Genomic DNA, 12,965 nt, shown 5'->3' on the forward strand with positions numbered 1-12,965 from the left:
CAACATCCACAGCATCGAAGCACTGACCACACTTGACCAGCTCCATTGGACAGGCCACATTGTCCGCATGGCCAACACTAGACTCCCAAAGCCAGCGCTCTATTCGGAACTCTTATACGGCAAGCGAGCTCCAGGTGGGCAGAGAAAACGTTTCAAGGACACCCTCAAAGCCTCCTTGATAAAGTGCAACATCCCCACCGGCACCCGGGAGTCCCTGGCCAATGACCGCCCCAAGTGGAGGAAGTGCATCCGGGAGGGCGCTGAGCACCTCGAGTCTCGTCGCCGAGAGCATGCAGAAAACAAGCGCAGTCAGCGGAAGGAGCGTGCGGCAAACCAGACTCCCCACCCACCCTTTCCTTTAACCACTGTCTGTCCCACCTGTGACAGACTGTAGTTCCCGTATTGGACTGTTCAGTCACCTGAGAACTCACTTTTAGAGTGAAAGCAAGTCTTCCTTGATTTCGCGGGACTGCCTATGATGACAACTTGTGCATGTGCGTGTATGTACTTGTGCATGTGTGTGTATACCTGTCTGTGCATGCATGTAGGTGTACGTGTGTGCATGTCTGTGTGTGCCTGTGGTCATTTGCCACCATCAAAATCTCCGAATCCAGGCAATGTGCAAGAAATAGTTCTCACCATTCAGGGCTCACTCTCAAAACACAATCGTAGGAATGTGTCTTGTGAGGATTGTAAGTGTAAAGCCATGATGTACAAGGAAGGTACAGTAGCACAGTGCTTATGTTACTTGACTAGTAATCCAGAGACCTGGATAATCTAGGAGATGCGAGTTCAAATCCCACCATAACAGCTGGGGAATTTAAATTCAGTTAATTAAATAAAACTGGAATAAAAAGCTAGTGTCAGTAATGGTGACCATGAAACTACCGGATTGTAGTAAAAACCCATGTGGCACTAATGCCCTTTAGGGAAGGAAACCTGCTGCCCTTACCCAGTCTGGCCTATATGTGACACCGGATCCACAGCAATGTTTATACCAAACCTCGACAACAAAGTCAGTGGTTCATGGTGGCAGCTCATCACCACCTTCTCAAGGGCACTTGGGGAAAGGCAATAAATGCTGATCTTGTCAGCGATGCCCACATCCCAGGAATGGATAGAAAATAGGAGCAGGAGTCGGCCATTCGGCCCTTCGAGCCTGCACCGCCATTCAATAAGGTCATGGCTGATCATTCCCTCAGTACTGCTTTCTCTCCATACCCCTTGATCCCATTAGCCGTAAGGGCCATATCTAACTCCCTCTTGAATATATCCAATGAACTGGCATCAACAACTTTCTGTGGCAGGGAATTCCATAGCCAGGGATAGAAAAAAAAAAAACACCTACACACAGGATGGTGTCACCACCAGCAAATTGCACCATCGCCCCTCCTGGGGCTCAAGCATTTCATCGAACAGGAAATCCCAATAGAGTTTGTTGTATTGTAGGAGGAAAAAATAACCGAGAGAGGAATAAAAAAGAGGTTCATTCTCCTCTTACCTGACAGCACTTGCACTTTACTGCTGGGGACGATGGGTAATCCGGTTCTGAACCAGTTATAGGTCGGTGGCGGGACCCCAGAGGTCTCACAGATCAGAGTGACGGAGTTGCTCAGGAGGGTGCTGATATTTTCTGGAGCCCCTGTCTCCCCGACGATAGCTGGAGGGACTGACCACAAACACACACAGTTCAGCTGGGTACAGCAGCACAGTGGTAACGTTACTGGACTAGTAATCCAGAGCCCTGGACTCCTGATCCAAGAGACCAGAGTTCAAATCCCACCATGGCAGCTGGGGGAATTTAAATTCAGTTCATTAAATAAATCTGGAATTAAAAAGCTAGTGTCAGTAATGGTGAGCATGAAACTACCAGATTGTCGTTAAAAACTCATCAGGTTCACTAATGCCCTTTAGGGAAGGAAATCTGCTGCCCTTACCCGGTCTGGGCCTATATGTGACTCCAGACCCACAGCAATGTGGTTGACTCTTAACTGCCTCTCTGTGGTTCAAGAAGGCGGCTCACCACCACCATCTCGGGGACAATTAGGGATGGGCAATAAATGCGGCCTTGCCAGCGACGTCCACATTCCATGAACGAATAACAAAAAAAAGTGGTCAGTCAATGTAAGGCTCACTGGGTTAGTTCAAGCTTTTGTGGAATTGCTTTGCCGCCTGCACAAAAGCTTGAACTAACCCAGCGAGCCTTAAATTGGGATCCGAGCACCAAATATACACAAACCTTAGCTTTTCCTTACGTTTATTCTAAGACCTCCCGTACTTACAGCGTCCCTGACTGCTCTGTGTATTTCTCAACTTCCGGTTCTGGGAAATGAACACTTTTGGAAAAGCTGAGCAATTCACAACTCTGGAATAGGATGTCCCGAAAATCAAAATCCCGATTTCAGAAAAGTCTGGGATCACGCAACAGTCCGCCTAAGTGATGAAGGGATACCTTATGGGATGTCCAGAGATCAGGCTTTTAACGAATTAGGCACTCAAGGCTGAAAAATGCTAAGTGACGGCACTGTGGTCCTTCTGGGAAATAATGGGGAACTCTCCATCAAGAGGTCGCCATGGAAACGGCCACAGGGGATTATGTGGAACACAGGCCGGGCGTGTCCCTGCAGACAGGGAAGGGGAAAAAACACCCCTTTGGTTGCTCTACCATGGAGCTCTTGGCTCAAAAGTGACCCTTGCAGAGGTCAGAGGTAAGTTTGGGAGGTGGGGAGGACCAAAACACCAACTCGATCACCTTGACTGGTGCGTACTGCGGGGAGCCCCAGGAAAGGGGAATTATATAAAATATGGATGGAAAAATAGCAACGTGACCCATAACTGAAATGCCACATCTGGTATTAACATTCCTTGCAGTCGGCCTTGACATACTGCCTTTCCTCCAGCTGCCATACGCCTTTAAATACTGTGGAAACACTTCATCACCGAGATCAAGACTGAAAATTTTAAATTCTTATGCTAGGTACACTCTGAATGGCACCATGATTCTTTGATGCTGCAATTTTCTTCGACTCCAGTTCTGCTCATTTCCAAAACTGGGGACTGAATACCCACACATGCATGTGGCCACAGCCTAACGTCCGTCACACACTGGATAGTCTGGATAGTGTGCACTGCAACAGGATAAGCCAGAGTCTGGAGCCTGTCACACAGAAGGCGACTGAAGTCTCGTGCTCGCAGGATGACCCACAATGAGCACAATGGCTGTGACCACTTTGACCTCTGCTCCTTCCACTCTGAACACCCTGACCTCTCCTCTTTCCACTCTGAACACTCTGACCTCCACCCCACAAAATGGACCTCTGACCTTCTCAATGCCTGCCCCCAGCCACGCCTCGGATCACCTACCATCTCACTGAAGGGCCACAGCATGGAGTCACACAGGCAGCACGCAGCGACAAGTATACGCTGTAGTGAGCCCTAAACAGGGCAAGGGTCAGGTTGCAGTGTGTCACACCCACACAGGCTGTTTTTGTGCACCTGGTGTCATAGGAGTTGCAATGTATTTGCTTCATGGGTTCTTTGCTTAAGAATCCATAGCAACAAGTTGCTGTTAAGAACTAGTTGGTTTATTAACAAAAGGTTTAACAATCACACGACACATTACCGGTTCATCCACCAGGCTCACAACCGCCTGCCTCATCATGGATCCCCCAAACCCAACTGGCTGTGGTTTTATTGAGTCTTGTGATCATCATGTGACTGGCTAAGCCACTCACAACTCAACAGCTCTACAAATGCATACATTAACATAAGAACATAAGAGATAAGAGCAGGAGTAGGCCATATGGCCCCTCGAGCCTGCTCCGCCATTTAATACGATCATGGCTGATCCGATCATGGACTCAGCTCCACTTCCCCGCCCGCTCCCCATAATCCCTTAATCGCTTACATTACAGGAGTGATACCATTAAATCTAGACATGGATTACCGAACAGCATTCGCAACCAATTACACTATAATGCTGCCATTCACCCACATTTAATATCAATCACCTACTCTCATAGCATCATAGAATGGTTACCGCACAGAAGGCCATTCGGCCCGTCGAGCCTGTGCCGACCCGTACTCGGTCGGGAGTAAGGAGGAGATTGTAGGTGGCAATTCAGGGGCTGCAGCAGGAGCAACACAGAGTTTGGTCGGATGTTTACCCCAACCAGATAAATCTGCCCAAGAACATCTGGTCTTGAGGAGATACTGATTTTACACCTTCAACAAGTGGCCCTACAGAGCAATCCTTTGCTTTTCTGCTGTTACTGGCTCTGCCTCTTTCAAAAAGGCACATTAGGTCACAGGGTGCAGACAGTGTAACTGACACAGTGTAACCCTAGCTGCAATACCACAACTGCACAATCACTGCCTCCAGGCGGGAGCTCGGAAATAGGGTGTGACAACTGGCTCTGCTGTTCCTGATCACTGTTGCCCAGTCACCCCCACCTGCCTGGAGAATGCGTGCGCATGGCTATCAGGTTTTGCCCGGGGTCGCAATGCCTCCGCAGCCGAATAGCCCGCTGACATTCACTGATCAGACTCACATATGAAGAATGGCCACTTCCGGAATGGAGGACGAAAACCGTGCGGGGAAATACCCACACAATGTAAAGTCTCCAGCGGTATTTCTGACTCCTTCCAGCCCAAATAAGGTGGCCAGAACAGAAAAAGATGAACTTCGACCCCAAAACAAAAACAAAAATAAGAGGCTTGTAAAAGTGATGAGAGATCACTGGAAGAATGCATAAATAAGCCATCATTTTAATGGGCAGCTCAGTCAGCCGAGTGCCTGAAAGTACCGGTTTTGAGCCTCAACACTCAGCCTTGTGTCTTTCCAGGATACATAAAATAAATACCATAGTTTGGAGATGATTGTCAGCAATGTTATCAGACAAGCACTGAAAGTGGTCCGATTAAATTCCTCCTCACCGCTGGTTTATGGGAGGGAGGGAACGACCTACTTAAAATAAACAGGTCACTGCTGTTTCTTTTAAAAACATATTGGGAGAGGAATTTAATACGAACGTTTTAAGTGCTTTGGGTAAGATCAACACTGGCAGTAATTGCCAGGTGCAGGGTTTAGGAAATGGGGAAGAGGAGGAGGCTGCTTGATGCTTTCTCAGTACCTATCCTCAGACACATCTATCTCTGCAACGGCAATCGTCACTACAGATGTCTGTGTCCAACAGAGACTTACATTTCTTCCTCTGTTTATTGAGGGTATTTACTCAATTTTAAAAAGTATTCACCAAACCCATTACCTCAGTTGAGACATTTAAAGAAGGAACGAATTGTCTGAACATTAGGTTTAAGCTGCTGCAAGCAAGAGAGAGAGCGAGAGAGGGAGAGCGAGAGAGAGAGAGAGCGAGAGAGGGAGAGCGAGAGAGGGAAGACAATGGCTTTTTTAAACAGATAAGTAATCAGACAATACCGCTACCTCCACCACACACTAACTTCTATTTATCAGCAACTGAACTACCCCAAGGATGTACATTCAGAACAAATGGCTTTACATAATAATGGGAAGTGGAGGTGCCCCCTAGCATGGTCCCTAGATCTCAAACATAACTTAATTTGTTAGAAAATCTTATTTGTTTCTATGCAGTGTCCCCAGCACTAGGTTCGTGCTGTAGAGTATATTTTAGTGTAGGTTATTTTAGGTACACGAGTCTTTCCTTGTTAAAATATACACTTTATTATGAAATGCTTGTCGACATGCATTGACCCATGAAGGTTCATGTTGTTGTGGGCCATGAGGGTTACTGACACTTTCCAAAGTGTTAACGTTAACATTACTCTACAAAAAGTTCATCATTGATTTTAAAAATTAGGTTGATATAAATTTGTGTTTCGACTTCTGAATATAGTCATTTTAAGTACACAATCTCATTTAACCCTGTCCTCACCCACACACATTCTCATCCAGCTACGCACACGTGTGCTTTCACGTATGCACACACCAACATACTCTCATACACATACACTCACACACCCACACGCTCATACACATGCTCTCGCACACACACTCATATGCACACAAACACCTACACATGCTGACGCATTCGCACACCAACACACACACACTTGTTGACACACCAAAATACGCACGCACGCATACACACTCATACACACCATCATCATCATAGGCAGTCCCTTGAAATCGAAAACTTGCTTCCACTCTAAAAGTGAGTTCTCAGGTGACTGTACAGTACAATGTGGGAATTACAGTCTCTGTCACAGGTGGGACAAACAGTGGTTGAAGGAAAGGGTGGATGGGACTGGTTTGCCGCACGCTCCTTCCGCTACCTGCGCTTGATTTCTGCATGCTCTCGGCGACGAGACTTGAGGTGCTCAGCGCCCTCCTGGATGCACTTCCTCCATTTAGGGCGGTCTTTGGCTAGGGACTCCGAGGTGTTGGTGGGGATGTTGCACTTTATCAAGGAGGCTTTGAGGGTGTCCTTGAAACGTTTCCTCTGCCCACTTGGGGCTCGCTTGCAATGTAGGAGTTCCAAATAGCGCACTTGCTTTGGGAGTCTCGCGTCAGGCATTCGGACGGTGTGGCCCACCCAACGGAGCTAGTCGAGTGTGGTCAGTGCTTCGATGCTGGGGATGTTGGCTGATCGAGAACAGTGATGTTGGTGCGTCTGTCCTCCCAGGGGATTTGCAGGATCTTGCGGAGGCAATGTTGGTGGTATTTTTGCAGCGATTTGAGATGTCTGCCGTATATGGTCCATGTCTCTGAGCCATACAGGGGGGCGGGTATCACTACAGCTCTGTAGACCAGAGGCTTGGTGCCAGATTTGAGGACCTGGTCTTCGAACACTCTCTTCCTCAGGTGACCGAAGGCTGCACTGGCGCACTGGAGGCGGTGTTGGACCTCATCGTCGATGTCTGCCCTTGCTGATAGTAGGCTCCCGAGGTATGGAAAACGGTCCACATTGTCCAAGGCCGCGCTGTGGATTTTGATGGCCGGGTCAGGTTCGTGGAGGACCTTTGTCTTACGGATGTTTAGTGTAAGGCCTATGCTTTCGTACGCCTCAGTGAAGATGTTGACGATGGCTTGGAGTTCAACCTCTGAATGTGCGCAGTCGCATGTGTCGTCCGCCTACTGTAGTTCGATGACAGAGGATGGGACGACCTTGGATCTAGCCTGGAGGAGATGAAGGTTGAACAGGTTCCCATTGGTTCTATAGTTTAGTTCCACTCCAGCGGGGAGCTTGTTGAGCGTGAGATGGAGCATTGCAGCGAGGAAGATCGAGAAGAACGTTGGCTTGATGACACAGCTCTGCTTGACCCTGGTCCGGATGTGGATTGGGTCTGTGGTGGATCCGTTGGTCAGGATCACAACTTGCATGTCATCGTGGAGCAGGCGGAGGATGGAGACAAACTTTTGGGGCAGCCAAAACAGAGGAGGATGCTCCATAGTCCCTCACGGTTAACAGTGTCAAAGGCCCTTGTGAGGTCAAAGAAGACCATGTATAAGTGTTGGTGCTGTTCCCTGCATTTCTCTTGTAGTTGTTGCGCGGTGAATATCATGTCCGTTGTACCCCTTCGTGGACAGAATCCGCATTGTGACTCCGGGAGGAGCTCTTCAGCCACAGGGAGAAGATGGTTGAGGAGGATTTTAGCGATGACCTTCCCAGTGGCTGATAGCAGGGAGATTCCTCTGTAGTTGCCGCAGTCAGACTTGTCCCCTTTTTTAAAGATGGTCACGATCACTGCATCTCTGAGATCTCCCAGCATGCTCTCCTCCTTCCAGATAAGAGAGATGAGGTTATGCATTCGCGCCAATAGTGCCTCTCTGCCATACATTAGTGCCTCAGCAAGGTTTCCATCTGCTCCTGATGCCTTGTTGTTCTTGAGCTGATGGATGGCCTTTTCTACCTTGTATAGGGCTGGGGTTTTGCTGGGATGGTGGCGGGTAGCATGCTGCGGGATGGAGTCGAGGACACTCGTGTCGAAGACAGAGTCTTAGTTAAGGAGATCTTCGAAGTGCTCCTTCCAGCCGGCCCTGACTGCCTCGGTGTCCTTAATGAGTGCCTTCCCGTTCTTGGCCAGCAGTGGGGTGGGGCCTTGGGTGCCTGGCCGTAGGTGGCCTTGACTGCGGTGAGGAATCCTCACACATCATGGTTGTCAGCCAGCTGCTGAATCTCCTGTGCTTTCTCCACCCACCATCTATTCTTTAGGTCACGGGTTTTTTGTTGGACCTCAGCCTTCAGCCACCTGTAGAGATGCTTTGCTGCTCCCGAATATACACACATACATAACAACATGCTCTCACGCATGCACACACCAGCACACACAGACACACACACATGACGCAGGCATGCACCAACGAACACGTCAGCAGGGTCAGTGATCAGTAATGGGGTCTCTGGCTAATTTTTCCCTTCCCTCGTTCAGCAGTACTGAGGTCATTTATAGTGTCCCTGCTTCTATCCCAACTGTGGCAGGACAGCTGTGTACAGACCAGGGCCTGATCCTGGGACTGCATCGCCTGCAGTTCCCAGGTGAGACATCAGCAAAGTTCATTTTTTAAATTAAAAAAAAAATCAGTCTTCGCATAGAAGCATAAATATTTTCTAAACTAGATGAACACAGTCTTAAACTGACCCGTCACAAGATTGTAGAAATCTGAGGTGAATTGCTGAGATTTTAAATTTAACAATTGCCGGGAAAGGTTAGAACTTAATACAAATCGTGACTTATTTGATGTGTCTACTTCTTAAAACCCTTTCCTTGTACTAAACTATTAAACATCGAGAAAGTGGAGAGAAATTTTTTTAATGTCAAAAAATGTCTGAAAATACACTGGAGGCTTCATACTTAATTAGGCTGGATAGCTCTTTGTCGGCCGGCACGGACACAATGTGTTGAAATGGTCTCCTTCCGTGCTGTACATTTCTATGAATGTGTTAATCAGGAATGACTCATGGGATGGATGCCGGGCTGCTCTCTGTTGATGTTGGAGGTTATGGTGGACCTTCCAGGAAGTCATTAAGTTTAATCTTAGAGGGAGAGGACGGTACGGCGGGGGGGGGGGGAGGTGGGGGTGTGCGAGGGTAAGGAGCAGGTGGGTGAGAAAAACAGCCAGACAGGAGCACAGCACAATTCTGTCTAAAACATCCCAGTGTTGCTGTAGTCAGCAAAAAGTGAACTAACAGTTTAAAATATCCAGCATGAAAAACAAACTGTAAATATGGGATATCTGTTCAGGCGACAGCTGGATTGTATCAATACAGAAATATACTTATAAATTACCAGGACCCCATTCAAACCTCTCCAGTGTATTCTGTGGAAACATGAGGTGTTTCCTTTCCATAAGAATAAGTATACAAAGAAGTCTAACTTGTCAATTTCCGACAGCGTAAGACAATTAACCCGTTGGGTACCAAATACCCTTTCCAAATAGTCAAACTACTCACTTGTTTTCCGTTATACATCATAAGGTTAGGTCACACTGGTGCGCAAGTTACTTGCTTTCTGCAAGTGGGGCTCATGCACCAGATTTCCACAGGAAAGCCTGCTCTGGTACCTTGCCCGTGGTTAACATTCCGGACTAAATCTAGATTAGCAATCTCAGCAGGCCTGTCAAGTATGGTGGGCGGTCATCAAGTCCAGCAGTGCCCCTACCTGCCCTCTACGTGTACATTTTCAAGCAGAGTCGACAGGATGGCAATCTGGTGCAGAAACCTGGGCTGATTAGTCAGTTCCTTGATCCAGGCTCTGATTGGCCATTTCCATAGCCCAGGCTCTGATTGGCCATTTCCATAGCCCAGGCTCTGATTGGCCATTTCCATGGCCCAGGCTCTGATTGGCCATTTCCATTGCCCAGGCTCTGATTGGCCATTTCCATTGCCTAGGCTCTGATTGGTCAGTTCCATGGTCCAGGCTCTGATTGGTCAGTTCCATGACCCATTGCAGCACCAGTATTACCGTTGCTCTCGCCAACAATCAGATAACTCACCACAGAGTAAGGATGGGAATGTGAGACCTTTTTGGGGTCTGTAAAGCTCACCATCACATCAGGAGGTGCATCAGAGGAATAACCGGCAGTTTTAAAGCATAAATTCCTGGCACAAGATAACATGCAAGTGGTACCAGTAATTCTAATAATGACGATTATTCAAATGAATAGTGTTCCCCTTTAACCTGTTAAACTACTCTGTACTCTACAAGTGCTTTACTACAAGATCTAGATGTATTCTCCCTGCCTTTAGCCCCTTCTACCCCTTTTCTTTCTGGTCACAAAACGATTCTTTTAAAGTGGTATCTGTTTAAAACCAGTAGTAATTTGAGCGCTTACCATGAACACTCAAATCAAACTTCCTGTCCGATTGCCCGGCCGCATTGACAGCCAGGCAGATGTAGCGGCCAGTGTGGTGCTCCTGTGCCCTTTGAACTTTCAGAGTCCGGCCCTCATCCTCCACTTGGATACCCCGCCTGCTCGCCACTGGACGTCCGTCTTTCATCCAAGTCAATGTTGGCCGAGGAACTCCCTGCGCATCGCATTCCAACGTGACCCCAGCTCCCCTGGTCAGAGAGATTTCCGTCGGCCGCCCACCACCGTTCTTGATCTTGGGAGTCACTGAAACAATGAGAGAAAACCATGAAAGCATGATCCAGACTGCAAGTCGCCCGCAGAGAGGCGCGCCATCGGAGCGATGCACCATCGGAGCAATGCGCCATGGGAGAGGGGCGCCATGGGAGAGGGGCGGCATGGGAGAGGCGCGCCATGGGAGAGGCGCGCCATGGGAGAGGGGCGCCATGGGAGAGGGGCGGCATGGGAGGGGCGCCATGGGAGAGGGGCGGCATGGGAGGGGCGCCATGGGAGAGGGGCGCCATGGGAGAGGAGCGCCATGGGAGGGGCACGCCATGGGAGGGGTGCCATGGGAGAGGGGCGGCATGGGAGGGGCGCCATGGGAGAGGGGCGGCATGGGAGGGGCGCACCATGGGAGAGGCGCACCATGGGAGGGATGCACCATGGGAGGGATGCACCATGGGAGGGATGCACCATGGGAGAAGTGCACCATGGGAGGGGTGCACCATGGGAGAAGTGTACCATGGGAGAAGTGTACCATGGGAGAAGTGCACCATGGGGGGGGGTGCACCATGGGAGAAGTGTACCATGGGAGAAGTGTACCATGGGAGGGGTGCGCCATGGGAGGGGCGCGCCATGGGAGAGGCGCGCAATGGGAGGGATGCACCATGGGAGAAGTGCGCCATGGGAGAAGTGCACCATGGGAGAGGTGTACCATGGGAGGGATGCACCATGGGAGGGATGCACCATGGGAGGGATGCACCATGGGAGAAGTGCACCATGGGCGAAGTGCACCATGGGAGGGGTGCACCATGGGAGAAGTGTACCATGGGAGGGGTGCACCATGGGAGGGGTGCACCATGGGAGGGATGCACCATGGGAGAAGTGTACCATGGGAGAGGTGCACCATGGGAGAAGTGCACCATGGGAGGGGTGCACCATGGGAGGGGTGCACCATGGGAGAAGTGTACCATGGGAGAGGCGCACCATGGGAGAGGCGCACCATGGGAGCGATGCAGCATGGGAGGGGTGCACCATGGGAGAGGTGCACCATGGGAGAGATGCACCATGGGAGAGGTGCACCATGGGAGGGATGCACCATGGGAGAGGTGCACCATGGGGGGGGTGCACCATGGGAGAAGTGTACCATGGGAGAAGTGTACCATGGGAGGGGTGCGCCATGGGAGGGGCGCGCCATGGGAGAGACACGTCCGCAGGGAGTGTTATGTCCCATCTGAAGCACTATTATATAAAACATCCCAACTTCTCAATTCACCCACACTCACCATAAATCTCCACGCTGTAGTCCTTCTTGTTTGTCCCAGCTAGATTAGTTCCTACACATGTATAGTTTCCAGTGTCTGATAGCTGAGTGCCTGATATTTGTAGCATTTGTCTCCCCGAGAGAACAATAATTCGACCGTCATTCTCTGCAGAGAGGGTTATCCCTGTGATTGATAGTGGGGAATGGAGAGCAAATGATATTAAGAAAGAGGATTGTAAAATTGGAGTTCTGCAAAAACAAACCTGGGCAAAAAGAAAAACATTTATGCCTCTAGTTATTAATTCACTGATCAATATTTACCATATGAAAACCCCTCATCATTTTGAACACCTCTACATAAGAACATAAGAATTAGGAGCATGAGTAGGCCATTTGGCCCCTGAAGCCTCAGTAAGATCATGGCTGATCTTCTATCGTAACTCCACTTTCCTGCACTGTCCCCATATCCCTTGATTCCCTTTCTATTAGGTCTCCTCGTTCACGTATTGGACTCATCAGTCACCTGAGAACTTATATTAGTGTGGAAGAAAGTTATCCTCGACTCCTAGGGACTGCCAAAGTAGAAGAATCATCTCTTCTCATAATTAAAGCTTCTCATCCCTTGACCCAATGACTGGAACAAATGGAATTATCGGGCCAGTTCTTTCTGGAAAAAGCTGGAGTGTTAATGTCGCACACCATTATTAATGTGCAAGTCAGCCAGCACGTTCAGGGGATTAAGAGATACGCCGTGAATTGTGAATGTCCAGACCGCTTCACCCTTAGCCGCCCTGTTATTTTTAAGAACTTGCTGGATTTGCACATTAATCACCTATTAAGCTCGCCACAGTTAGGTCTGGTGATTAAGAGCATAAGTACCCTTTCAACAACTGGATAATTGTTAATGCAATGGCTATCAACTTCTCTGGCCCAGAAAGGGAATATAAGCTGTTCAATCTCTTCCTGCATTTAGTAAATTCTTCTACGAGATTTTGAAAACATAGAATTTGAATTAATTCTAACTTTTCTTTTCTATCTCTTTTTCCTCTCTCTCTTCATCCAATCTTTCTCTTGTTTTTTTATTTCTCTTTCTGTCCCTGATTTGACTCTAATTCACCCTCCTGCTCCATCGTTCCTCACTCCTCATTGTTTCAT

General features: G+C 48.8%; 1 protein-coding gene across 1 annotated transcript in view; it reads right to left on the minus strand.

The window, feature by feature from the left end:
• Positions 1-12,965, minus strand: part of LOC139233090 (hemicentin-1-like) — a 530,358-nt gene that overhangs the window by 254,260 nt on the left and 263,133 nt on the right. Inside the window, exons 44-46 of the mRNA XM_070863608.1 lie at positions 11,833-11,994; positions 10,313-10,594; positions 1,502-1,669 (exon numbers count right to left, since the gene is read on the minus strand). Of these exons, the coding sequence (XP_070719709.1) occupies positions 1,502-1,669; positions 10,313-10,594; positions 11,833-11,994 (612 nt within the window). The remainder of the gene's footprint in view (positions 1-1,501; positions 1,670-10,312; positions 10,595-11,832; positions 11,995-12,965) is intronic.

Source organism: Pristiophorus japonicus, chromosome 20 (assembly GCF_044704955.1).
Source record: "Pristiophorus japonicus isolate sPriJap1 chromosome 20, sPriJap1.hap1, whole genome shotgun sequence".
Classification (NCBI taxonomy): domain Eukaryota; kingdom Metazoa; phylum Chordata; class Chondrichthyes; family Pristiophoridae; genus Pristiophorus; species Pristiophorus japonicus.